General features: G+C 51.3%; 1 protein-coding gene across 2 annotated transcripts; it reads left to right on the top strand.

Annotated features, from left to right (window-relative positions):
- The first annotated feature begins 4 nt into the window (after positions 1-4).
- Gnpat (glyceronephosphate O-acyltransferase) lies at positions 5-26,296 on the top strand. 2 transcript variants are annotated; one of them, XM_021648487.2, is made up of 16 exons: positions 5-143; positions 7,270-7,452; positions 10,032-10,208; positions 10,823-10,952; positions 14,503-14,630; positions 15,485-15,560; positions 16,335-16,486; positions 16,601-16,731; positions 18,085-18,308; positions 19,694-19,936; positions 21,687-21,766; positions 22,392-22,529; positions 23,370-23,469; positions 23,543-23,636; positions 24,591-24,652; positions 26,027-26,296. In XM_021648487.2, exons 1-16 carry the CDS (start codon positions 69-71, stop codon positions 26,068-26,070), a joined length of 2,037 nt encoding a protein of 678 aa, XP_021504162.1. In that variant the 5' UTR covers positions 5-68; the 3' UTR covers positions 26,071-26,296. The 2 variants fall into 2 exon arrangements, with proteins under 2 accessions (XP_021504162.1, XP_060247782.1); XM_060391799.1 differs by lacking the exon at positions 5-143 and having other exon boundaries at positions 7,313-7,452; positions 10,004-10,208.

The following is a 26,296-nucleotide window of genomic DNA, read 5'->3' as shown; positions in this document are numbered from 1 at the left end:
CCCCCAGCGGCTGCACCACAGCCGCGTAGCAGACGAGCCCAGGCCCCGCCCGGGACGGCAGCCGCGCCATGGACGTTCCTAACTCCTCCAGCTCCCGCTTCTCAGTCGGCTCTGCCAGCCCCGGCCCTGTGCTCCTCTATGCGGTAGGCGCCTGAGGGACCGAGGCCCGGGCCGACGTCGCGGGAAATGACAACCCCTCCTAACCCCCGCCCCTAGCCCACGACCCCTGTCTCAGAGAACGGGTCCTGATGCCCCTCTGTGCAGGATTTGGGTGCTTGGCTTGGTATCCACGGCAACCATGTGTCTGCTTCTGGGTAAACGTGCCTGCTTTTACAAGTTTCTTTCGGTGGTGGACCTTCTGTCCCTTTACCCCATCAGGCCGGGAGCTCCGCACACGAGCACGAGGGGAGAATTGGAGGCTCCCGTGTCCGCCGAGGGCGTGTGGCAGAGTTCTGCCGGTTGAGTAACCTGTGTGCTGACGCAGCCCGAGACTTTTGGCTCTCCACCTCCCGCAAATATTCTGCTATAATATGCGAGAAGAGTTTTTAACACTCTAATTTAGGAAGACTTGGAACCCCTGGAAATTACCGTCTTCTACTCGTTATTTTTCCACAAGTTGAATAGCCCCCCTCCCCCCCATTGCCACCGGCTTCACTCCAACTTGGCTTCTACAGCCCCCTTCCTTCCTCTTCTGGTTTAAGCTGGTGGTTTGCCTGGTTTGGTTTCTCACATAATGTCGGTCACTTACAGTACTCATGAGCAATTATCAACGTGGAAGCTTTGTACCCTTTCACAGTGTGGGACTGCGCACTCCTGGGGGAGAATTTATTTATTTATTTATTTTAATTTTATGTGTATGAGTGTTTACCTGCATGTATGTGTGCACCACGTGCTATCTGGAGCATCAGAGGCCTGCTCTGGAAATGGAGTTACAAATTGTTGTGAGCTGCCGTGTGGGTGCTAGGAACGGAATTACTCGTAACTCTTTGAGCCATCTCTCCATCCCCGGTAACATTTATTTTTAATATCTTATTTATTTTGAAACAAGGTCTTCTTAGTTTGTACTCTGAGTTGGTAAGAGCTGTGAAGCCCCAGGCCGTCCTTGATCTTGCAGTCCTCATGCCCTAACTTCCAGAGAGCCAGGATTTCAGTCTGCACCACCACACTTGACAGATAATGCCTTTCAAAGGATATTTCGATGCCATGGCAGTTAACACCAATTTCTAATTGAAGTGCCGCGCAGTGGTAACTTGTGTAGAAAGGTCAAAAGAGGAAAAACCACAAAAGAGCAAAGTAAACATCCCCCTGGTTCCTGAGAGGTTATTGCTACCTTGAGATTAGGTGTTTGGAATGTGGGCAGACTTCCTTCTGTGTTTCTTAAGAAATTTAGATTTATGATGGATGTGAACTGCTGCCTTAAAGCTTATGGCTGGAGCCTCTCTCAGAACTCTTCACAGAGTTCTTTGGTGTAAATTCTTCACCCTTGTTTTTACAGTGTCTTATTCTAAAGTAGGCATGTTGGGAAAGAGGATTGTTGTTAATAGTTCTTTAAATGGGTTTGTGTCTTTGAATGGGTTTGTGTGTCGATTGGAGCTTTCCTTGCATGTGTTAATAAAAGGAGTTGGTTTTTAACCTCACCTATGTGTTGTTTTTTGTTTGTTTTTGTCTTTTAATGAGACTTTTGTCAACTTTCTGTGTGAATAAGTAAGGCAACTGGTCATGGACATTTTCACTTTTGAGGCTGGACAGCAGCCCTTTTTTCTTTTGTTTTGTTTTTCTCTGTAGCTGAGGCTTGCCTGGAACTTGCTCTGTAGCCCAGTCTGGCCTCAGATTCAGAGACCTGCCTGCACCTGCCTCCTGAGTGCTTGGGAGTAAAGGGGTGTGCTATGACTGCCTGGCTCAGCAGCCCATAACAGTGGTTCCGGCTAATGTTTGTGACTGCGAAGCTGATGACCACGGTAGGCTGCTGAGACTGCCTGCCTTCTCCCACTGCGCTGTTAATTGTGCAATACTTACTAATCTGTAGTTCTGTAGTGATATTAAGATGTTGCTAGTGATGCAAAGATTAAAAGTCTATGCAGTTTCCCAGTTTTTATTCTCAATGCCAAAGACTGCCTTGCCTCTAAGGACACAGAAAGTAGTTAATGTAAAAAGATCATATAATCAAGTGGGAAAAATAAGGGCAGCGATTCCAGCATGCACTGAATGCTGTTGGGAGTTGAGGGAAGACATAGCTGGTTTGTTTGGGCACTGGAGAAGGCTTCTAATAGATGACACCAGAGCCACGCTTCCGGGAAGTGGGGCCTGCTGAAGTGACTATGGTAGAAAATTGATGCCTTGCATGTGGGGAAACTGACTAGAAAATGATAAAGAAGAGATAAGACACAATAAGAACACAAAAGTGTTTCCTAGAAGAATTTCCCATATGATGGGTATTCATGGCTTTATCTGTGTTTCTGCTCTAGAAGGTTGGAGAAACTCTCTAGACTTATGGCATGATTGTCCGCATTAGTGAGAAAGAGAAGAGAATGGGGAAGGTGTGATTCCTAAGCATGGACATCAGTTAGGACAAACGGCGAGTGCACAGAGTCTGGGAAACATAAAGCCTGATGGTTGTGTGTGACACTTAGGGCAGGAGATCCTGGGAACCCCTGGGACCTGAGGAGGGCAGGAGCAGTGTGCAGTAGGCTGTTGGGTGCCTGTGGTTTGGCAACTGGGCAGATGCTGATCTCCAGGAAGGAAATACAGGAGAGGAGCAGGTTTAGTCAGGTAGCATAGCAGTGTCGGTCTGGGATGGAAGACTGTCAGCTGTGGGTTGTTATGATCTGGACAGATGCAGCCTGGATGTTTGGGCGGCATTCAAGTAGTTAGGAATGTGGTGCCCAAGCAGAAGAGGAGGGTGTGCCTGAGAAGGTGGGTCTGGCAAGTCCTCCGCAGGTAGGTGTATCTGAAGCTAGCTACGGGTGTACTTTTCCTTCCCACGAGACTCCTGTGTGTGTGAGCGTGTCCCAGATGCACCCTCCAGATGCTTGGTTGCTTGTTAGAGTTCCAGTGAAAGGTCCAGATACTTAGATGCCTGTGCTCCTACTCTGACTTACCAGTCTAGTCTTGCTCTTGGGCCACCACCGTGGCTTTGTATTTCTCAGGAAGGAAGCATGTCGTTTCTTCAAAATGTTCATGGTCCCCTCTGTGCCAGAACTCTGCATTGCTGACTCTTTAGCATCAAGGACCCAGCTCAAACATTGCCCGAATGTCACAAAGAACTTTCTCATTACAACCCCGCTTTATCTTCAGTGGTAGGTCACAGCGGGCCTAGTGTTGGCTGGCCAGGGCTGATTGTTACATATTTACGGCATTTGTAAGCCCATTGGCAAGACAGCCATTTATGAAAACCAAAGGTTAAGACACTAACATGACACTTAAGTGCATTTTCTACAAAATAAGGATAAGCACTGCCAAACACTGTGTCCCACGTGTTTACTGACCACTACTGTTATCTCTGCCCTGGGGTTCCCACTTCGGGGACAGTGGCAGCCCTGCATCATCTGGTGCTGCAATGCCTCGTGGCCAGTGCTGGTGAGGCCACTCTGGTGGTGTGCGCTGGCCTTGTGGGGGGGGTACATGTGCCAAAGCCTGGACTCCGCCATAGGTCGCCGAGCAGCAGCTGCCTCCAGTGGTGTCACTCAGTGCCCTGATCTCGTTTGTCTTTGCTGAAGGGCATGCTTCTCTCTGCACTGTCTGCTGCCCTGTCAGTCTATAGCAAGGGCCTGGAGCACAGAGAGCTGAAGGAAAGCGGCGGAGAAGGAGGCTCCAGGAGGGCCCACGGGACAGCCTGAGGTGGGGCATGCTTCAGCCAGGCCTTCCTACCAGACCCTCACCTGCACTGTGTTCTTGAGTCAAGAGACAGTCAGCGTGTTCAAGCACTGCTCCTGCTGTTGTAATCCTTTGCACAGGAGGGACAGGTGGTGGGGATCATGCTGACCTGGCTCAGAAAAAGGTGTGGGCGTGACACTGCAGAGACTACAGAACCTAGGTGGTGGGGTGGAGTGTCGGGAGACCTGTCACACCTCCACACACACATGCGCTGGGACCCTTGATTTGGTGTTTTTAGTTGTCCTGGATCCCGCGCTCTGCTGCTGCTGCTGCTGTCCTCTTTCCACTCCCAAGGCCACGGATGGCAAGTTTCTAAGATCTCGCTTTCTTACATTATGTAATAGTGGTTTGTTGAGTCCAAGCTTGAGCTGTTACTTTATTAAGGAGATCTGTAAAGTTCAAGAAGGCTTTCCAGCCTTGCAAGTGAAAGCCCATGATATGTTAGGATGGCTGCCTTTGGGATAATTGTTAGCATGCGTAGATATGCAGGAAAAGGTGTAAGCACGTACGAGGTAGGGGTGACTAGCAGGTGGAGGGGTCCTGAGCAGGTGTGAGTGGTTCTAGTGGGGAGTTCACAGAGCCTTCTCAGAGAACGATGCTGAAGTAGGTACCTCGGAGCAGCCATGCCATCCACACAGATGCCTGCATGCCCAGAAGGATGCCAGCAAGCCTTCATGTCGCAGCACGGCAGGCTGACCAGGGAGTAGAGAGTGGATGAGCTGAGTCTTCAGTGGACAGGGCCGGAGAGAACAAGTCTCGCCCGACTCTGAAAGTGATGCTGACCTTATTCTAAGCAGGCGGAACTAGCTTATGTATTTTAAAAAGGCGAGGAGTAACCTGTGTTTTGAAAAGCATACGAAGGCAGACAGGAGGATGCACTAGGGTTCTGTTGAGGCACAGAGGCCCTGTGGTTATGAGTGCAGGCTGTAAGGCAGCCTCGCTGAGGGTGGGCTTGTGGCTGCGGAGAAGGAGCCATACATTCTCAAAGGCCACAATAATGGAAGTGGGAGGAATGATGGCCAAAGCTAAGTGTGATTGTGGTTAATAGTTAAGATTTCAGGAAAATAATCAGGGTGTAGCACCAAGCCCAAAAGTAGGTGTTGAGAACTTAGAGTGTGTGATGGGAGAGGAGAGCCGAGTGCAAGATTGGCAAGAAGGTGTCATTAGTGTTTTAAGCTGGGGCAGGGCAATCAAGTGACTCAGAGGTAGAGCAGGTGCCTCACATGCACGCTGAAGACCCCAGGTTCCTTCTGTGGCACCACAAACCAGCCAAACAAAACAACAAAGACTCTGCCAGCGTTGTGGAATGCAAAGAGACGAGGGCTGGAGGAGGTGAGCTATTGAGCTAGTGAAGATGTTTTTTTTTTTTTTGTAGTTGTGAGAGGGGAAGCTCCCAGGTGAAAAGTCACGGAGTTGAAGGAAGGAGATAGATTGTTTTTTGCTGTTGATGAGAGAGCACTGAGTTAGTACCAAAGTGGGGCAATTTCAGAACTGTCAGAGGCGAGAAAGAGGACCAATGACCCGGGCAAAGTAGAAGCTCACGCCAAACATGCTGTGTGGGTGCGTCTAAGAACACTTGTGCCTTTCCATGAGTTCCAAGGAGGGGAATACAGCCTGAGTGAGCCACAGTGAGATTAGTAACATTAAATTAGAGGGAGACAAAAATAATGGAAGACACTTAGATGACTCGGAGGGGCGTTAGGACAGTATATAACAATGCCAAGTTGGCAGTCTCAGTGCGTGTGCAAGCATTTCTTAGGGTAGGCTCTACATTAGGGGAGTGTACATAAACTTAGATTTTTTGTTTGTTTGTGCAATTTTCCAAATTTTTAAGTGAGCACAGTGGTAATTTTAAAAAATAAAGATATTATGAAACATGGTAATTATGTAACAGCTAAGATGTTTAAAACAGCGTTTACTACGAAGGAAGAACAGATAAAGAGAAAAGGTAGCTTGTATTTGACTGGCCCATGTTTTGAATAAGACATACCTACATGTTTCTGTAGCTGTAAATAAAAAGGAAGAAAGAAAGGCAAGTGCCCCTATGCTGTGGCGTGGTGTGTGCTCCCTGTTGCTGTAAACAAGAATGGCAGTCAGCGCAGGGAGCCACAGGCCCCAGCAGGCTGTGTGCTGCTGGACTGAGGGCCTCCTCCCTGAGGCAGGTGGTTTCCTGTGGACGCTGGAGACAGCCAAGCGCTCAGGCTGTAGTGGAGCTTGCCCTTCAGCAGTGCCAAGCTCTCAGAATAGACTGGGCACTTAACAGCTGGCAGCGGTCACTGTGTCATCATGTCCGCTGTTAATTACTTGGCCAGGAAAGCCTTGTCCTAAGAGGACAGTGGAGCAGCCTGGCGCGCTCTGAAGGCAGTGCAAGGCCTTGGTGGTTGGAAGTCAGCTGGCCCACAGACACAGCGCTGGGGAGGTGGAGCAGACTGCTTGTTTATTTTATTTGACATAGTTTTGCTTTGAGATGGTCTCATGTAGGCTAGGCTACCCTTGATGGTTTTTCCCCCACCTTTGAAGGGCAAGGACTGTGTAGGCTTGCACCACCACACTCAACTTAGTCTGGGGGTCCTGGCTTTGTAGACTGTGATGGCCTTTGACCTCACAGCTATCTGCTGCTTCTGCCTCCCGGGTGCTGGGATTAAAGGCAAGCACCACCACACCCATCCTTAGTATGGGGTTTCTGATATGTGTTTTGTTTTTTAAAGGTAAGTACAGGCAGACAAAACAGGTTTGTTGGTGTGGTGCTGCCTTTACAGGGATAGCGATCAGGACTGTGTTGGTCAGTCGGCCAGGGCCTCTGCGTGGGTGTGGAGTGCTTTTGAAGCATGTAAAAGCCTTAGGTGCAGCCCCTGCAGCAGAACCAAACCACGTGTTCACGTTCCTGCTGGACTGAGCGTGTGACCCAACACTGGAGAGCCGGGAAGTGTAGGTGAGGTTCAAGGTTGTCTTTGGCTACAAAGAGAGCTTGAGGCCAGCTGGGGGCATAGAGCCCTGTCTAATAACAAATAATAATTGACTATCAATTTGTTGATCGTGATGGTGTTTTCATTTCTTTTTCTTAGTCTGTGAATCTGGTCTTAGAACACTCAGTTCTTGAGCTGGAGAGATGGCTCAGAGTTAAGTTAAGAGCACTGGCTGCTCTTCCAGAGGTCCTGAGTTCAATTCCCAGCACCCACATGGTGGCTCGCAACCATCTATAATGAGATCTGGTGCCCTCTTCTGGTGAGCAGGCACACATGCAGGCAGAACATGGTATACATAAAAATAAATAAATATTAAGAACACTCAGTTCTTGCTCCCATGTCATGGAGTAAACATCTGGGCAGAGGGAAGCCTTAGCAACTCTTTCTTTTCCAGTAGGCACCTCACTGTCTTTCCTTTGCTTCTTCACAGAAAGAACTCAGGAAGTGGGATGAGTTTGAGGATGTGTTAGAGGAGAGGAGGCATGGCAGTGACTTCAAATTCGCCATGAAGTGCTACACCCCGCCCCTGTACAGGGGCGTCACTCCCTGCAAGCCCAGTGACATCAAGTCTACTGTTCTCAACTCCGAGGAGGTTCATTACATCATCAAGCAGGTAAGAGCCTCTCCGGGCACAGCCAGCCCCCACTGCCAGCGGGCCCTTCTCCTGTGTCCCTGAATGTATCCTGTCATCTCAAGTATACGTTTTTTAAGTTAGCTACATGACACTCAAATGTATGCTGTAATTTTGTTAAGACCCTGGCAGGCCAGCCCGAGAAGTAGCACGGTGCCAATGGTGTAGTAAAATAAGACCCAGCTTGCTGGTGAAGAGCCCACAATTGGAGGGTGCCAGTTAGTAATGAGCAAAGCTAATTCGGTGTAGGGAGTAGGGAGGGCTTTGTTTTAACACTATCCCACCGAGATCCGGGTTTTCCTGGTGAAGGAGGTAAAGAGAGCATTCTCAGTCGACCAGGTCACGTCAGACCTCCATGTTAAAGCTTTATGAGAGCTCTGAGGAATCCTGTGCCCGCCTCTCGCCCTGTGTTGGCTGCGTCACAGTGTCGGGTGCAGGGTCCTGTGTCTGTAGCTTTTCAAGAAGCCCACCGTTTGTCGCCAGAGCAGAAGGCAGTTTCCAGTGGAGTGCTGGAAGTGGTTCATCTGAGCAGTGGGAGGACAGGAGACCCAGGCGTGAGTGGAGCCGGGGCCTTTGTCTGCAGTGCCACGGGCTCTGATGTGCAGGCGGGGTATGTGTGTGGAAGGGGTGCAGGAGCCCTGTCTGGCTTTACCTCACATGTGGACTTGACTCTGCCTTAGTCCCTTGCTGCACCTGGCTGCCAGCACCACAGAGACACTCCAGTTCTCTGGTTCCGCCTGTGTCGTGAGTGAGGACGAGGGTGGGCACCGCTTGGGACTCAGGGACAGTACTAGTGTACCCAAGTCAGGCATAGCTGTGTTGGGATGGGCTAGGTCCTCACACACATCCTCAAGCAGAAGCACGGGGCAGCCCGCCCTGAGACCAGGGAACAGAGTGCTGCCTGCCCAGGCCGCTGCTCTGCATAGATGGTGGAGCCGTTGCTTCTTGATCCAGGTTGAACAAAACATTAAATTAAAATCATCAAGAAAGAAAGTGATTCTGTCTGTCCTGATTAAACATTTGATGCCTGAGGATAACCTGAGGGTAGCAGCAGACTGTTTCGATTTAGTTTTTGCCATGCTGGGAATGGAACCCAGGCCTCCCCACCTGGTGGGCAAACGGCCGACGACCGAGCTGCCCCTCCAGCCCCGTGCACATGATTTTACAGTGACCTTTTCCTAACATGGGAAGAGACTTTAGTCTCTTGTTCCTCAGGTTGATGGCTAGTCCTTTGTTTCGACCTCCTCAGGGCTGAGACTATAGGCTTGCATTGCCAGCCTGAATTACAGACCCTTTTCCTCCATGTGCAAGTAGGTGTGTGCTTGGCTAATATATAGTAAGTATCCATGCCAGGAGCATGGTTGCTTATCATTATGAAGCATTGCATGTTGGGTGTAATTACCGGCGCTCTGCTTTTATAGGCTGGCGATGGTGTGGTGCCACACATTTTAGTAAACTTGGCCAGGACTTCATGACCGCTGTGATGGCACTGGGTGATGGGAAGGTTTTAACATTGTTGTGGTCTTACGGAATTGCTCTCATAAGTGGACATGGTTAGTCATTGACCAAAACACTATGGACCATCACTGTATGTGCTGCCTGGCTTCCATGATCCCTGGAGCCCAAGGTCACAAGTCCAGCACTTTTGTCCTTCTCTTCGTGACCATATTCCCAGTGCCTCTTGAGAGGTGAGCATTCAGTGAACCTCTTTGGACTGAGAAGTGAGGGAGGGATAGCTTGACCCAGCCACAGAGGGGGAGGCAGCAAGGCTGGGGTGTGCCCTGGTCTCCTGGCTGAGTCTCTTCTGTCTTTCCCCAGTCTTTCCCCATCTTCCTCCCCTTCCTGATTTAAAACTCCAGAAGTAATCCCCCTGCTGTTGTTGTTTCCTTGGATTATTGGTCTCGTAGCTCAGGCTTGCCTGGAACTCATTTTGTAGTGCAGGTTGGCTTCAAGCACTGGGTCCTTAAAGTGTTGGGATTTCAGAGTTGAATGCCCACAGCTGGCCCAGAAAAACATTTTTTCTTAGTTAGTTAGTTTGTTTGCTTGAATTTTCATTTTCCTATTGTCAGTCACACCTTCCTGAGTAAAATGAAGGAGCCCTGTCAGAGGTGGTGCTGTCCAGCCACTCTCCCTGGGCTACAGAACTGAAGACAGATAAGGTGCAGATAAGGGGCGTGGCAACACTGCGCTGAGTGTGCGTGTGCCAACAAGCGCCACGTGCGTTCCTTCTGAATTTCCAGCCTTTGAACCTGCTCAGGTTGAGTCATTGTTCACTGATGGCAGTGTGTCCTGTACCCTGTAGTCCTGGCAGTCAGTAGGCTGAGGTGGGGTGAGGGTGAATTTAAAAAGTCAGCCTGTCCTCTGAACAGAACCTGCCTAAGGCAGGAAAAAGAATGGCTTACATCACTGACTGTGTTAGAGTTGGGTCAGAGCTAGTCAAGAAAAGCACATCGTCTTAGAGTTACAGCATAGGGTAGGTTTGGAATTAGTCACATTGGTTTGAGTGAAAGGAGCTCTGGTTTCTGTTTTTCAGAATTCATCCCTGCTCTGCCTTCTTTCAGCTTTCCAGGGAGTCCCTCACATCTGTGGACATCCTCCGAGAGGAAGCCAGTAAGATCCTAGAGGAAATGAGTCACAAGCTGCGAATGGGGGCCGTTCGATTCTTTGCCTTTGTTCTGAGCAAAATTTTTAAACAGATTTTCTCAAAGGTGTGTGTGAATGAAGAAGGCATTCAAAAGGTGAGGCCTGTGGTACGGACGGCTGTGGCTTATCTTGAGCTATAATCCATTCTGGGGCATCTCACTTGGGCTGAATGCTGAGGGCGGCTTGTCAGGCATCCACTGTGGGCCCGGAGACATGCCGTCTACAGCGTGTCCTTCTAACGTCAGACCTGCAGACTTCCAGCCTAGTCAAGTAAGACTCACGGACCACCTGAGTGTTCTCAGGCTACACAAGTCACAGGGGGTTTTCATCTGTGCTCTCTGGCATCTTCATTACTTGTCTCCCTGTCTCCCACTCTGCTGGTGTGACTTTCCTGGAAACAGACACTCTCTTAGGATACGGTAGTCAAGGACAGAGAACACGAAGTATGGACTTTATTCCCAGCTCATCACCCAGTTATTTCCTGGGTTGCTTACCTGCTTCCTTAGATGTCTTTATTTTATTTGTTGTCAGGGTCTCCAGCCCATACAGGCCTTGAACTCCCCATGTAACCAAGGTTGGCCTTGAATTTCTGGTCCTCCTACTGTCATCTCCCAAATGTCCCAAGACTTACTTTTTTGTTTTCTGATTTTAGCTATGATTTTAGTGACACGACAACTGTAATTCTTGAAAATCTGACTTTTTTTCCAAGCTACAACGAGCAGTCCAGGAGCACCCTGTGATCCTGCTGCCCAGTCATCGGAGCTACGTTGACTTCCTCATGCTGTCCTTCGTGCTGTACAGCTATGACCTCCCTGTGCCCGTTATTGCAGCAGGAATGGGTGCGTGCTTCGTCTTCACTCAGGCTTAGGCCGTGTAGACTTACCGCTCACACTGGAGTAATGATAAGAGTACGAGAGAATTTGAAAGGCACCTGTCTCCCATGGTGTGTGGCCGAGTGTGGACCCTGTGCTGCGCAATGTCATGCCTGAGCAGATGTGGAGAGGCATCTATGCACATGGGATTCTTTGCCTTGGGTTTGAAAAGAGAGGCTGTCTCACCTTTTAAAATGTCAATAATATATTCATAGTGGTCATTCTGGATCATAACTAGATGCGGCAGCCTCGTACTTCATGCTTCATTGCATGGAATTGGTGGTGCCTGCCCTTGTGTGACTGGTGAGTTCCCTCAGTGGGATGAGCTCAGTGTCTGAATCCCCTTCCCTCCTAAAGCTGAGGAATAGTCAGTGTGGATGTAGCACACTAACTTTATCCTTTATCCTATCTGTGGCCACTTTGCTTTCATTCAGGTGTTATTTCAGGGGACACTGTGTCTTAGTTAAGGTTACTGTTGCTGTGAGACAGAAGGTGAGGGAGGAGGGGTTTATTCTGTTCACTGTTCCATGCCATAGTTCATCATCAAAGCACTGAGGGAAAGAACTCACTCAGGCAGGAACCTGGAGGCAGGAGCTGATGCAGAGGCCGTGGAGGGTGCTGCTGACTGGCATGCTCCCCTGGCTTCATGCAGCCTGCTTTCTCATAGAACTAAGGACCACCAGCCCAGGGATGGCCCCTCCCACAGTGGGCTGGGCCTCCCATAGCAATCACTAATTAAGAAAATACCGGGGCTAGAGAGAGGTTAAGAGCACCGACTGCTCTTCCAAAGGTCCTGAGTTCAATTCCCAGCAACCAGCCCAGGGATGGCCCCTCCCACAGTGGGCTGGGCCTCCCATAGCAATCACTAATTAAGAAAATACCGGGGCTGAGAGAGGTTAAGAGCACCGACTGCTCTTCCAAAGGTCCTGAGTTCAATTCCCAGCAACCACATGGTGGCTCACAACCATCTATAATGAGATCTGGTGCCCTCTTCTGTCATGCAGGTGTACATGCAGGCAGAACTCTGCATATATAATAAATAAATAAATATTAAAAAAAAAAGAAAATACCTATAGCTGGATCTTATGGAGGTGTTTTCTCAATTGAGGTTTCCTCATTTATGATGATTCTAGTTTGTGTCAGGTTGACACAAAATTAGCCAGGACATTCTGTTATGAATGTGAGATTTAAATATACTTACTTCTTTATTTTGGTACTAGGAATATAACCTAAGGCCTCAGGCATGCTATGCAAGCCCCTCCCCTATGATTGCTTTCTCCCTAGCTGCCATGGACATGGAGTAATGCTTTAGGTAGGGTTTTTATGCTGCGATAAACATTACGATCATAAAGAGCTTGCTCACATTTGTTCATCACAGTCCTGTCACTGAGAGAAGCTCTGGCAGAGCTCAGAGGCAGGAACCTGAAGGCAGAAGCTGAGGCAGAGGCTGTGGAGGTGCTGCTGACTGGCTTGCTTTCCGTGGCTTGCTCAGCCTGCTTTCTTATAGAACCCAGGACCACCAGCCCCAGGATGGCACCACCCACCATGGGCTGGGCCCTCCCATGTGCATCATTAGTCAAGAAAGTGCCTATAGATTTGCCCATAGGGATCTGACGAAGGCATTTTCCCAATTCAAGTTTTTCTTCCCAGAAAACTAGCTTGTCAAGTTGACGGAAAACTGGTGGACAGCACACATAGCTGGTCCCTCAATAAGTGCATCACTGGTTGTGTGGGGACTTCATTTTTACTTTTTTGAGGCGCACCATGCCGTTTTCTGTTGTGCCACACTGCTCTGTGTTCCCAGCAGTTGCCCCGAAGGAGCGGACTTTATCTGTGTCCCACCAGCACTTGCTATGCTCATGCTTTGTCTCTTCAGAAGTGACCGTCTGTCGCCGTTTCTCAGTAGTGTGAGAACCCGTCTGTGTGCCTCATCCGTTGTTGGGTGTTTGGTTTGAGGAGGGTCGTGGTTTGGTTGTTTGAGTTTTGAGATGGGATCTGTATCGCCCTTACTAGGCTTTGAATTTTTAGCTCTAGTGATCCTCCTGCCTCAGCTTTCCAGATGCTGGGTACACCTGGTCCCGGTGGAGATGTCTGTGAAGGTCTGTGTTCTAGTTTTGGGTTTTTCACCTTTTTGCCATTGAACTTTGGGAGTCCTGTGTGTCCTGGACACTTGCCCGCAGATTAAGGATTGGCCAGTTCGTGTCCACTCTCTGGTCACCCTGCCATTCTGTTGACTTCATTCTTTGATGCACAGAAGTTGTATGTTCAGGTGGAGTCTGATGATTCTCTTTGTTCATTTGTTCCCCAAGCACTTAGTGTCATGGCCAAGAAGTCATTCACAAGCGTGTTGGAATTTTTCTGTGATGTACATCTGAGAGTTCTGTAGTGTGAGGTCTTCCCCTGGTGCTTTGAGCCACACAGCTGACTCAGTGCATGACAGAGAATATCCATATTCATGAAGATGAGGATAATTCTGTCCCTTGGACACTGTGCGGATGTCATTGTAAACCACGCTGCTTTGTAGATGTGTGTCCTTGCTTTTATAGAATTCAGCCGTGGAATCTGGATTTCACTAGTTCCCTTTCAAGGTCTCTAGAAAAGTAGGGATTCCAGTATTAATAAATGTTATGACCCGATAAGGTAAAAGCTGCAGGGACTCAAATGCCTTAAAGGTGTTTTCTTCAGAAGAGACGGGGGACGAAGTGATTTGAAAACTAGGGAAAGTGAAGGCTATTTAAAGCTAGTGGGAGAACCTTGCCTTTCTGTAGACCTGCTTCATTTACTCTGTGTCATCAGAAGTGTGTGGGCATCTGTAGCCAGTGGTGGAGGGAGGAGAGCAGGCTGTCATGGGTCTAAAGAGAGTTGGAGCACGTGCCACCTGCTGACTGCAGAGCATGGCTAAGGGTGTTGGCCTTCTGACACTGATGTCATGTCGCTCTCCTGGCCTCTGACTACTACAGTGCCACCAGAGATGCGAGCCCTCTCCCAGCAGGCATCTGCCCAGCCTCTGACATAATTGCACAGATGTCTTCTGTTTCAGCTCTTGTTTTATATGTGTATTTGTTGTATGTAGGTGTGTATGTGTGTGAGTACACATGGGCATCTGCACATGAGTGTGTGTGGGCACGTGTGTGCGCATGTGCACTTGAGAGCGTGTCTGTGTGTGTGGGCCGGAGTTGACACTGAGTGTCGTCCTCCGGTGGTCACCGCCTTGTGTTGAGTCAGGCCTCTGAACCTGGAGCTCCCTGGCTTGGCTGGCTCACCTGGCCGGCTCGCTGCGGAGGTGCTGCAGCATGGCCTGCCCACGCAGCCGTGTGCTGCCGCCCTCCTGTCACGTGGGGGCTGGGGGCTGGGGCAGACACTGTACACTGAGCAGCCTCTCCAGCCCTGTCTGCTCTTTTGTCTCTGGTTAGTCTCAGAAGTGTGCCTGCTGCTGTGACAGGCGGTCACGCTCCTGAGCTTGTCATAGTGCTTAGTTGGCGCCTTTGCTCCCACACTGCCCCTCCCTGTGCTGCAGACTTCTTGGGGATGAAGCTGGTCGGGGAGCTGCTCAGGATGTCGGGGGCCTTCTTCATGCGGCGCACCTTTGGGGGGAACAAGCTCTACTGGGCCGTCTTCTCCGAGTATGTGAAGACCATGCTGCGGGTGAGTGCGGGTGCCCGAGGCCGGCCGCTCAGCTGCCTGCTCTTCCCTCTGAGCACACCCTCGCTGCCGTCTCCCGAGGAGTGCACAGCCCCTAGTGCCCTCACCTAGCTGTGCCCGTTTACATCTGCAGTGGGTGGTGTGTGTGGGATACGGACTCACAGGAAGCCACTTACAGGGAGGGGCTGTGGTGCAGCTCCAGGGTGCAAGCCTAGCATACGGGAGGCTGTGACACACACACACACACACACACACACACACACCACATACTTAGTGCTAGGGTGCTTGCCTAGCATACGGGAGGCTGTGACACACACACACGCACACACACACCACATACACACCACACACGCACCACACACTTAGTGCTAGAGTGCTTGCCTAGCATACGGGAGGCTGTGGCACACACACACACACACACACCCCACACACACACACACACACACACACCACACACTTAGTGCTAGGGTGCTTGCCTAGCATACGGGAGGCTGTGGCACACACACGCACACGCACACACACACACCACACTTAGTGCTAGGGTGCTTGCCTAGCATACGGGAGGCTGTGGCACACACACACACACACACACACACACACCACACACTTAGTGCTAGGGTGCTTGTCTAGCATACGGGAGGCTGTGACACACACACATACACACACACACACACACACACACACACCACACACTTAGTGCTAGGGTGCTTGCCTAGCACATGGGAGGTTCCGGGTCTCACACACACACACACACACACACACACACACACATGCACGTGGGGCAGGTGGAGGAAACAAAAGAGGCCTGTGTTATAATAGACAATGGGTTTTTGTATTTGTTGTGTTTTCTTTTAAAGAATGGTTATGCTCCCGTTGAATTTTTCCTCGAAGGGACAAGGAGTCGCTCTGCCAAGACCTTGACTCCTAAATTTGGTAGGTCTCAAGCATACAACCCCCCAGGCCTCTGGTGTGTCAAGGGGGCTAGCAGGCAGAACATGATACTTTTTACTTCTTTGAAAAGATACTGTTTCAGCTGGAGAGATGGCTCAAAGGTTAAGAAAAGATACTGTTTCCTTAAGTGTAGCTGCTTTGGGCACTTGGATGTGGTGTTTTTGTTTTGTTTTGTTTTGTTTTGTTTTTGTTTTTGTTTTTGTTTTTTTCCTGGCTAGGCGTGGGGAGGGTCAGAATGGGGACAGTGAAGGCCCTGCTGCCGGCATTGAAGGGCTCTCCTGGAGCAGTCTGCGAGAGTGTACAGGTGTGCGTTCATCTGTTTCTCACTCAGTAGCCCGCCTGCCCTGGAACTCACTGTGTAGCTCCAGCAGGCCTCAGACTTGCTGCAATCCTCCTGCCTCAGCTTCCTGCGTGCTGAGATGATAAGTGGGAACTGCCATGCCCAGTTTCTGTCTGTCTGGGTGGCAGAGCCAGGTGGTGGGGTGAGTTTTGTGAAGGTGTGTGTCCTGGCCTGACTTCCAGCTGGGGTCGTTTCTCCTCTTTGTGCGCCAGGAACAAACTGACCAGCTGAGCAGTGACAGACTTTATTCTTGTCCAGGATGGGAGATGTTGGAAACAGACTTAGGATTGGGTTTTTAACCCCGGGGTGGGAGGCTGTGGGCACAGGGGAGAGGAAGAGGGAGGCTGGTCCACTGCTTACGAGCCTGCCTGCCCTGCTCTCAAGTGTATGTGTAAACATTTTTCCTGTGTTTGCAGGTCTCCTGAATATTGTGATGGAGCCGTTTTTGAAAAGAGAAGTTTTCGATACCTACTTTGTCCCAATCAGCATCAGTTATGACAAGATACTGGAAGAGACTCTTTATGCCTATGAGCTCCTAGGAATCCCTAAGCCCAAGGAGTCCACCACTGTACGTGAGGACTGCCAGACTTGATTTCTTTGAGTATGGAGGCTGCCCTGGCTTAACATCCACTAACTTATGAATCTACTCCTGTTTTCTTTCCTCATCCTGTGATGCCACCAGGGCTTGTTGAAAGCTAGACGGATTCTCTCTGAGAACTTTGGAAGCATCCATGTGTACTTTGGAGACCCTGTGTCACTGCGCTCTCTAGCTGCAGGGCGGCTCAGCCGGAACCCGTATAACTTGGTGCCAAGGTGCAAGGCCTGTGTTTTAATAGCTGACACAGAGATGAGAAGTAAACTCACATGTGTGAATCGGGACTCTTGAGTTGGCGGCTTCTGAGGCCAAACCCTGGCTTGTCTGGGCTCTCCCAGCAGGTTGCCAGGGAAGCCCTGGCACTCCATGTTCATCAGAGAAAGCTCCAGTTAAAGAGCCCGTGTTTGAAGCCAGAGTGGTGGGGCATGTCTGTGGTCCCAGCCCTCAGGAGGTGGAGGCAGGAGGATCAGGAGTTCAAGGTTATCCTCAGCTACAAAGCAAGTTTGAGACCAACCTGGTTTACATGAGACCCAATCTCAAAACAACAACAAACAAACCCAAAGAATTATTTGCCCTTTCCCAAAATGCTCCCCCCAAAACAAGGATAAGCTGCAGGTTGTGTCAGTGTGTAGCAGATGGTTGGCCACACTCGCTGGCTTCACAGCACCATTGTTAACACACACACACACACACACAGGTTGTGGACATGATGCAGGCTGGCTCGTGTGTACAGAGCACTGCTGTGGATCCTAGAGGGGAGTGCAGAGTAGCAGCAGGACAGGGCCCCTGTTCTCAGACTCCCTGGGCTCTTACGGACTCAGGACACAGATGAGCATTTGTAGTTTCCTCTCAGTTGGATTAATGGATTTATTTTTTATGTTTTTGGGTGCATGCTTGTTGTCTGGCTTGCTAGCAAGCCCCGTAGCCACCGAGCCGTCTCAGCAGACCAGGCATTTTTGGAAGTAACTTAGGGGAAGTAAGACAGACTCACCCTCTGCCCATCGGCCCCTCGGGTGGCTCTGCAGATCTAGCAGCCCCTGGCAGTGAGGTGCCTGCCAGCAGCCTCAGCTGTTACCTGGGAGCAAATGTTAGCCATTCAGTGCTGTAGAGCACAGGCTAGTTATGCCAGTGTGGGACAGCCTCCTGTGGCTGCTGCCTTCACCTTGAACACCTTCTTCCAGAGCTGGCTGCAGAACCCCTGCATATTTCTTTTGCTGCTGGCTGTTAGATGGGGTGGCGGAGGGGTGGGTAGTCCCAGAGTTCTGCAGCTTCCTCATTGGGCAGCATAGGAGGGTTCCACAGTTTTGCAGTAGCAGTGATATGTTTTGCTTATAAGTAAAACGAGAGGCTTTGTAGCTTTTCTTCTATTGCCTAAAAATGGGAATTAAAGTTTCTGCATCATTTCGACTGCATTGTCTGGGCACCCGGGCAGTCACACTGAAGCTAGGGAAAGCTGTTGCGTGTGGTCTAGAGACTTTGGTTGGCAGAAGCGTGACAGGCCTTCTGTTGGGGTCCTCTCCCTCCGGCACGTGGCAGCCGACCTGTGACCTGCTGTGTGCCTCTCCTTTCAGATGCATCCCTCAGAAGCAGTCCCAGGATGTCCATGCCTTTGTCACTGAGGTGGCCTATAGGATTCAGCTTATGCAGATTGAGAATCTGGTTCTGAGCCCGTGGCTCCTGATAGTTGCCATTCTACTTCAAAGCCAGCTGTCCTTGGACGTTGACACGCTGGTCGAGAAGACCCTGTGGCTGAAGGGCTTAACCCAGGTGTTTGGAGGCTTTCTGCATTGGCCAGGTGCGCATATGGGAGGCGTTCGGCTTGCGGACTAGCTTCCTCATTTCCTAGTTTGAGACACCCCTGGATGGCTCTGAGCAGTTACCCCATGACCCTGCAGAATGTAGACCCCAGTGAGGAGTCTGCTGGACAGCAACTGCCTGTGTGCCGGTCACTCTAGAGACTAAGCCTCCGGGGCTACACCGCTATTTCCTTGGCAGCTACAGCCCAGAGAACAATGACTTGAACCCTCCTCTCCACATCCACCATCTTTAATTTAAAGGGTTGTGATGGGTGTGTGTGTGTGCGCGGCTGTGTGTTGTTGCTTTTGCTGTCTGCTCTGAGGCGAGTCCTGTCACTGAATCGGGAGCTTGCCGGCCCAGCCAGGCTGCCTGCCAGCAAGCCCAGAGTCTTCTCCCGCCTCCCTGTGGTGCCAGCCGGACTTCAGGTGTGCTCCGCCCTTCTGACTTATGTGGACTCTAGGAGTCAGATGCAGGTTCTGCTTGTCTGACTGAGCCATCTTCATGACCTCAGGAATTGTTCTTTTGAGGCAGGTCTCACTCCGTTCTGGCTTAGGGCTCAGTCTATAGCTCAAACTGGGAGCAGTCATCCTGTGTCAGGGTTACAGCTGGGAGCTGCCCTACCCAGTGGTATACTCTTTGCTACAACATAGTTGCCTTTCAATTTATTCTTAAGGGAATGAGAGGAATCGAGGCCAGAGCACAACTTTGTGGAGTCAGTTCTCTCCTGTCACCTTAAGTACATCCAGAGACTGAACTCAAGTTGATGGAGCCCTTGTGGCAAGAGCCTCCACCCCCTGAACACCCACCAGCCCCAGGGTTGCTTCTGTTTTCTTATTCTCCTTATGCTAAGTTGGACTTAGGGCTCTGTACCCTGAGCTGCACCTGAGCCCTCTTTAGGTCTCAGTGTGTGTGCAGCCTGACACGGTGTGGCTAGAATGTGATCACTGAAAGACCAGGTCACAACTTCCAGTCTCCCGGGTCTCAGAGGTGGACACACACATCTGGGTACCTCCTGGCTCCTATAGGGTAGGGCCCTGGGTGTCAGTGAAATAGGCCCTAGTACTATGGACAAAACACAGGCTACTAAGGGGGGGGACAGGACCTGTACTCGGGACTTGGAATGTGGCTTTGATGGAAGGAAGTTCGGACAGAGTGGAGCCTGGCTCGTGAGTGAGTGAGTGAGTGGAGGTGGCAGGAGGGGCGACAGGTCTGCCCTGCTGAGTGACCTTTAGATTCCTGGGATGTTAGTGGGATGTCCAGGGAGGGGACAGAGGATGTGCCAGTTTGAGCACATCCACTGCCTTGGAGCCTGTAGGTTCTGGGATGTGTGGTGGGATCGGAGGCCACCTGTCTGGAGGTCACTCCACTGTTCTCTCTCTGCAGATAACCAACTTCCTGAGGACGTGGTCCAGTCCAGCATCGTTCTGCACTCCAACCTGGCCAGCCTGGTCAGAGGCCGGGTGGTTCTCAAAGTGGACCATGAAGGCTCAGAAATGGTCAATGGACTCATGTTCCAACACATCACCCTCCTCATGTGCTCAGCCTACAGGAACCAGCTGCTCAACGTCTTTGTCCGTCCGTCCTTAGTCGCTGTAGCTCTGCACATGACACCTGGAGTCAGGAAAGGTAACTTAGAAGTATGGCCTTGGGTGTGGGAAGAGGCCTGGTCCTCCCATCCTGGAAAGGAGTAGTGCTGAAGCCCTGTCACGGCGGCCACCTGCTTACCAGTACAGGAGACTGTACTAGCTCACAGGGCTAGAGGTGGAAGGTGCAGCACGTGGTTTAGCCCCAGCTGCTCAGGTGGATGGAGGCAGGAGGAGCTTCAAGGAGGTTAGGGTCAGCCTAGGCTACATAGCAAAACAGCAACAACAAAAGATTCCGTGGGTAGAGTGCTCTTCCAGCACCGGTGCCTGGCAGCTCACAATTGCCGCCAACCATAGCTCAGGGTCCAATGCCCTCTGTGGCAGCTGCACACATGGGGCATACACACACACACACACACACACACACACACACACGCACACAAATGAAATGAAAATCTTTAAGAAAAAAGTGAAACTTGAGAACTGGAATGACCCAATGACTCCCTAAATGTCCTGCACCTTTGTGCTAGGAAGTTGGCTCACTGGAAAGCGCTTGCCAGGCAAGCGTGGTTGCCCAGAACTCATGTAAAAAGCTAGGTGTGGCAGCATGTGAGACCCGAGCACTCCTGCAGTGAGGTGGGAGCAGACAGGAGGCCTGCCTCCGAGCTCGTGCACCAGCTGTGCGTGAGTGTGCAGCTCAGCAGCAGGAGAGGCTGTCTCCAGTGGGATGGGATCGGGAAGCAACGCGAAAGTTGCACTCTCATTTCCCGTGTGCAGGTCTGTGGCGTGCAGCTGTCCTCACTGAAACGTGCACACGGTGAACTAACTCCCACTAGCTATGCCTCTTCTGATAAAGGCAGTGAGGCCCAGAGCCCCGCAGTTGCTGCAGAGGCTCTGCACGGGAAGCACTTGCCAGGTCCTGACTGCTGTCGTTTCTGCTGTGTGAGCCCCTTGCGTAGCAGAGGCAGGTGGACACCGCCCCCTCACTGTACCGTGCTCAGGTACCAGGTCTGGCGATTGTGATGAGTTATACAGCCTGGCTCTACCCTGATCTTCCTGAGGAGCCAGCCCACCCCGGAGGGTCTCCTTTTTTAGTCTCAAGGGCACGCCTTGGTTGTGTCCTGTGCTTCTCTTCTCTCTCTCTCTCTCTCTCTCTCTCTCTCTCTCTCTCTCTGTCTCCCCCCCCCTTTGTGGTAGTGGTGACTGACCCAGGCTTTCACATATTATGGGCAAGTAAGTACCTTGCTGGTCTTAGTTTCTCAAAGCTTTGCAGTGATGTCAGACAGGCTAAGTTACAGTGAGAAAGTAGGAGAATAGGGGAAGCTGGGAAATAAGGTGCCTTTCGGCCCTGCTCAGAAGGAAGTCCCTCTTCTAAGGAACTTCTAAGGACAATGGCATTGGGCTCGGTTCAAGACTGAGGGATTTGAGGCCTTCTTTAATTTCTATTTAACTCCTTTAAACTCTAGTGGACTGGAGTCTGTCCTTCAGATAAACTTCAGGTTGGCTTTAGCTTCCTTTAAGGACTCAATTATTTCCTTGTTACATGCATTCACACACATTTGAAGGGCTGCAAGGTCAAAAGGCAATGTCTCTTTTTTTCTTTTTGTTTTTTTTGAGACAGGGCCTCTCTGTGCAGTCTTGGCTGTCCTGGACTCACTTTGTGGACCAGGCTGGCTGGCCTCGAACTCACAGAGATACGCCTGCCTCTGCCTCCTGAGTGCTGGGATTACAGGCGTGTGTCACCTCACCCAGCAGAAGCAAAGCCTTAACGTTGTGAAATGGGTTCTTTGCAGAGGATGTCTTCAGTTGCTTTTCCTTCCTACGCAATGTGTTTTCAGATGAGTTCATCTTCCTTCCAGGAGACACGCTCAGGGTAAGTTCTGACAGCCCAGAGAAGGCATGCCACACTGCATGTTCAGGCCTGACAGATGCCAGGTCTTTGTCTCCTGGGGCCTTCAACTCAGCAGACAGTGGTTTCCTTCTTGGTGACTTAGAGGCCCTTTGTGGGAGGAGGGTCCTCCTCTGACCTGTCCCTGCAGCCACTGCGGTGGAGTCTGTGCTCACAAACTCTGGAAGGCAGTGCAGCCTTTCCTGGTGCGCTGTGTCAGAGTGGGCAGGGTGGGCCTGCCTGGCAGGGACTGCTGGATTTACTGGAGTGGGCAGAAGGCAGACAGAAGGTGCACTAGCTTTGTGTGCTGAGCAGAGGAGAGGGTTTTCCTGCGCTCTGGGGGAGTGGGGTGGGCAGCGAGGGAGGCAGGGTCTGAGTCTGCATCTACTTTAAATTTAAGGAAGTGTGCAATGCCGAGCAAAGAACATCCGGGTGGGCGTCTGTCCCAGGCCACAGTTTCCCAAAGGCTGTGTTTGTGTTTGAGCTTTGGCACGTGGGTGCTGCAAAAATGCTCCCAGCGTCCGTGTACACGCAGGTGTTCCGGGGAGCCGTGGGACTAGTGTTGAGGGTGCGCAGAGCGCCATGTGTACTCGGCTCCGTCTGCTTCCAGGACTTTGAGGAAGGCTGTCACCTGCTGTGCAAAGCTGAGGCTCTGCAGATGGCCGGGAAGGACATCGTGGCAGACAAAGGGCACACCGTGTTAGTGTTTCTCACGGGCCTCTTCACGCCGTTTGTGAAATCGTACCAGGTATATGAGGCGCGCAGACCTGGTGCCCTGTGTCAGGGCTGGAAGGCTTTCTTCCTGAAATCACTTGTGCTGTGAAGGGCGAGCATGTGCCAGGTGAACCTTGGGCTCAGCTAGATAAGCTCCATGTCTGCTCAGGGACGAGCAGGAGGAGCTGGGCCTGTCAGGCTGAGGGGAACCCTGTGTATCATGGTTGCACACACAGCTACAGTCCTGCGGTGTGGTCCTGTGTTCTTTGCATGGCTGTGTTGACACAGGGTGGTCACTAACTAAGCACAGGACTTGATGTCGCTCAGCAGTCACTGTTTTGGGGAAGAACAAGTGTGGGTCCTGCTCAGACAGCCCGGGCCACTCAGCAGGGTTCTGAGGAGAGAGGGAATCTGAAGGGCAGGGCAGTGGTGGGGGGTGCAGGCATTTCAGGAAGGAGTCCGGAGTCTCTCAGCTCTTCACTCATATGCTGGTGGAAGTACCTGTGAGCATGGAGGCCACCATGTCCGCCCTCCCTCAGAGTGTAACATGAAATGGGCATGAGTCAGTGTCCGAGGACCTGCAGTCTGCACTTAGAAAGGAAGACAGTTAGGACAGTAGGTCCTGCTCAGGCAGTACAAGATACACAGAACTGGAAGTGCTGCCTTGCAGGCAGCGGACATGAGAAATTAAACCTTAACCAATATCATTTCAAACTGTCCTTTTCTAATTGTAAAAGCTGCCGGAAGTCCGGGAGAGCTATGTTAGTTCTGCAGACCGTGGAGGGTGTCTTTGTAAGAGGGCGGTGTGGCCACTGTGCTCGTGTCTGGCCACCCCCTTCCTCTGTGTTCCTCTCATCCTCCCTCTTGAAATCAGATGCTTTCCAAATACCTCTTGCATGAAGAAGAAGCCTACTTCACTGAGAGACACTACTTGGTAGCAGCCAGGAAGTTCGCCAGTCAGCTTCTGGATCGAGGTCAGTGCCGCCAGTGTGTGTGGGGGGGTCTTTGCTGAGACAGGACGCTCACTGTCCCTCTCTCTGCCCACAGGTGCCTCTCAGTGCTACGATGCACTGTCTTCTGACCTGCAGAAAAACGCCTTAGCAGCCTTTGTGAGACTCGGGCTGGTAGAAAAGAAGAAGGTGTAAGTGCTGGGTGCTGATGAGGTCAGGGTGAGGAGCAGCACTGAGGAGCGTGCCACTCAGGAACTGCAGCGCTCTGCTTCCCCTCTGCCTCCCCGGGGTTGGGTCAGTGCAGTTCCCAGGAACCTGCACTGCAGACATCAAGAATGCACGCTAGCCCAGCACTGGCCTGACCTCAGACTGCATTTCATACACTGATTACAGAAGAGTACAGGGTATTGTGGCTGTGGTGTGTGCATACACACATATGGATGGAGAGGCAGATTGTCCTGAGTAACAATCCCAAACTCTCACAATTGTGTCTCGTGCTTAGAAGGTATGTGTGCCTGTGTGTTTGTGTAGAGCAGGGCTTCTCGACTTTCCTAACGGTGTGACCCCTTAATCCAGTTCCTCATGTTGTGGTCATCCCAACCATGTTTTCTTTTCAAGACAGGGTGTCTCTGTAGCGCCGGCTGTCTAGAACTCACTTTGTAGATCAGGCTGGCCTCAAACTTTAGAGACAACCGCCTGCCTCTGCCTCCTGAGTGCTGGGATTACAGGCGTGAGCCACTGCACCACTGTGCCCGGCTCATAAAACTATTTTTGTTGCTACTTTGTACCTGTTGTTAGGAATCGCAGTGTAAATATCTGATATGTGACCCCTGTGAAAGGGCCCTTCGCCCCCCAGGGGGTCATGACCCATAGGCTGAGAACTGGTCTAGAGCCTCCTGAGTGAACACACATTTGAAGTCAAGCAGTGATAGTGGCTCAGCCTCTTCAGGCCGGGCTGTGCTTACACCTCAGTACTGGAGCCTCGAATGTGTGAGGACCTGGATTTGGTCACTGGGCCTGAAGGAAAAAAGCAAGCTTCATGACACAGGCCTTTAGCAGCCCCACGGTAGAATTCAGTCAGGAAGGTGTATCGAGACGCTGTCTCCGCCCAGTTTACACAGTAACACAACTTCTCTTCTCTCTAGAGACGGTATCTACTTGTTTAGTGTGAACAAGCCTGCCACAAGCAAATTTGAAGAAATGCTAGGTAAGTATGCTTGACTAGGCTCACCCCCATTCTCCCTGGTGTGTAAGTATCAATGTATTATCAGAAGGAACAGCCACAGTGCTGATATAAACAAGCCAAGCACAGGCCAGTTATAACAATGGGGGATGAGGCAGGAGGACTGCCATGAGGTCAGGGCCAGCTTTGGGTTACATAGTGGGTACCAGGGCAAGACCCTGTCATAAAAAGCAAACCAAACAGGGCAGAGTAGGGGGAAGGAAGGAGAAAACGGGGAGGGGGAGAGGCAAAGAAATGGTAGCAGAGAGATTTAAAAGGGTGCGCCCGATCACAGGCCACAGCTGCTCAGTCTATAGGGAGGCCCGGGGGAAGGATGGGAAAGCACACGGCAGCGGGCAGCAGCAGGCGGGCAGCGAGCAGGCAGCGGGCAGCAGGCAGGCAGCGGGCAGTGGGCAGGCAGTGGGCAGGCGGCGGGCAGGCAGCAGCAGGCGGGCAGCGGGCAGGCAGGCAGGCAGCAGCAGGCAGGCAGGCAGCGGGCAGCAGGCAGGCAGTGGGCAGCGGGCAGCAGGCAGCAGGCACGGTGTGGCGCCCTGTCTGGCGCCAGCATGCAGGCCTCTGTGCTGAGCTGTGGTGAGGATGATTCTGCCCTGGCTCCGAATTGCTTTTTTTTTGTCAAATTTTCTCTTTCTGGTCTCTTGCCCGCGTGTATGTGTGTGTACTACATGTGCCCACTGTCCGCAAAAGCCAGAAGAGAGCACTGGCTCCCTAGAACTGGAGAGCTGTCATGTGGGTGGCAGGGACTGAACCCCCGTCCTCTGCTAGTACAACAAGCATCACTGAGCCACCTCTCTGGCTCCTCCCTCTCCTCCTTTTTTTCTTTTTAAGACAGGGTCTCTGTGTAACCCTAGCTGGCTCAAACTTAGAAGGGCACCTGCCCCTGCTCTGCCTTTCCTCCTAGAGCTGGGACTATATGCCTGTGCCGTCACACTTGGCCTTGCTTTCGTGCTCTGAGACAAGGTCTGTTTCTGTTCACCAGTTCACCCAGTGTGGCCCTGTACTCACTCTGTAGTCTGGGTGGCTTCAGACTCAGCATCTTCTGTGTCAGTTACACTCAGCTGTGGTGAGGTTTACTTTTCCTCTGAGGTCTTGGATATTCTGAGGACTTGTGCTCACTTCCTTAACCACACTTCAGGGTGGAGCTATAGGCTGAGAAAGGGGAACATCTGGGAAAGGCAGCCACTGGCTTTGTCAGGGCCAGCAGAGTATGCTGGAGACAGTTAAGATCAGCAGAGATCTCAGTGTTGGCAGCTTGCCCTGTGGTATGCGCCCCAGCCTCACCTCAGAGCTGTGGCAACAGGCAAGACCACTGTTAGCTCATGGGCTGTCTCTTTGTCTTAGGATGTAAGAAGGCGATAGGAAAACCAGCCACTGCAAAACTGTAGGAAGCATGAAGCAGCTGTAGAAAACTCAGCAACAGTCACAAAGGACTGACTCTGCCACAGATGGGCACTGAGAGGAAGACTTGTCCTGTCTCCTGGAGACCTTGTGAGCCGGGTTCTGCCAAGAGGAGGGGATGACCAGGAGCACCAGTCTGCTCTTCCTGACACAAGGGCTGCGGCATTCATGTCAACCTGTGTGTTCTAAATAAAACAGTCTTTTGAAACAGTC

Source organism: Meriones unguiculatus, chromosome 10 (assembly GCF_030254825.1).
Source record: "Meriones unguiculatus strain TT.TT164.6M chromosome 10, Bangor_MerUng_6.1, whole genome shotgun sequence".
Lineage (NCBI taxonomy): Eukaryota > Metazoa > Chordata > Mammalia > Rodentia > Muridae > Meriones > Meriones unguiculatus.
This window is presented reverse-complemented; position numbering and strand designations above follow the sequence as displayed.

What these genes read in the sequence shown, in the direction of transcription:
- Gnpat (XM_021648487.2), top strand. Translation starts at nt 69, where the DNA reads ATGGACGTTCCTAACTCCTCCAGCTCCCGCTTCTCAGTCGGCTCTGCC. An exon ending in TTCATTACATCATCAAGCAG is followed by an intron (nt 7,453 to 10,031) that starts GTAAGAGCCTCT and finishes GCCTTCTTTCAG; the next exon opens with CTTTCCAGGGAGTCCCTCAC. An exon ending in CGTTTGTGAAATCGTACCAG is followed by an intron (nt 22,530 to 23,369) that starts GTATATGAGGCG and finishes TCTTGAAATCAG; the next exon opens with ATGCTTTCCAAATACCTCTT.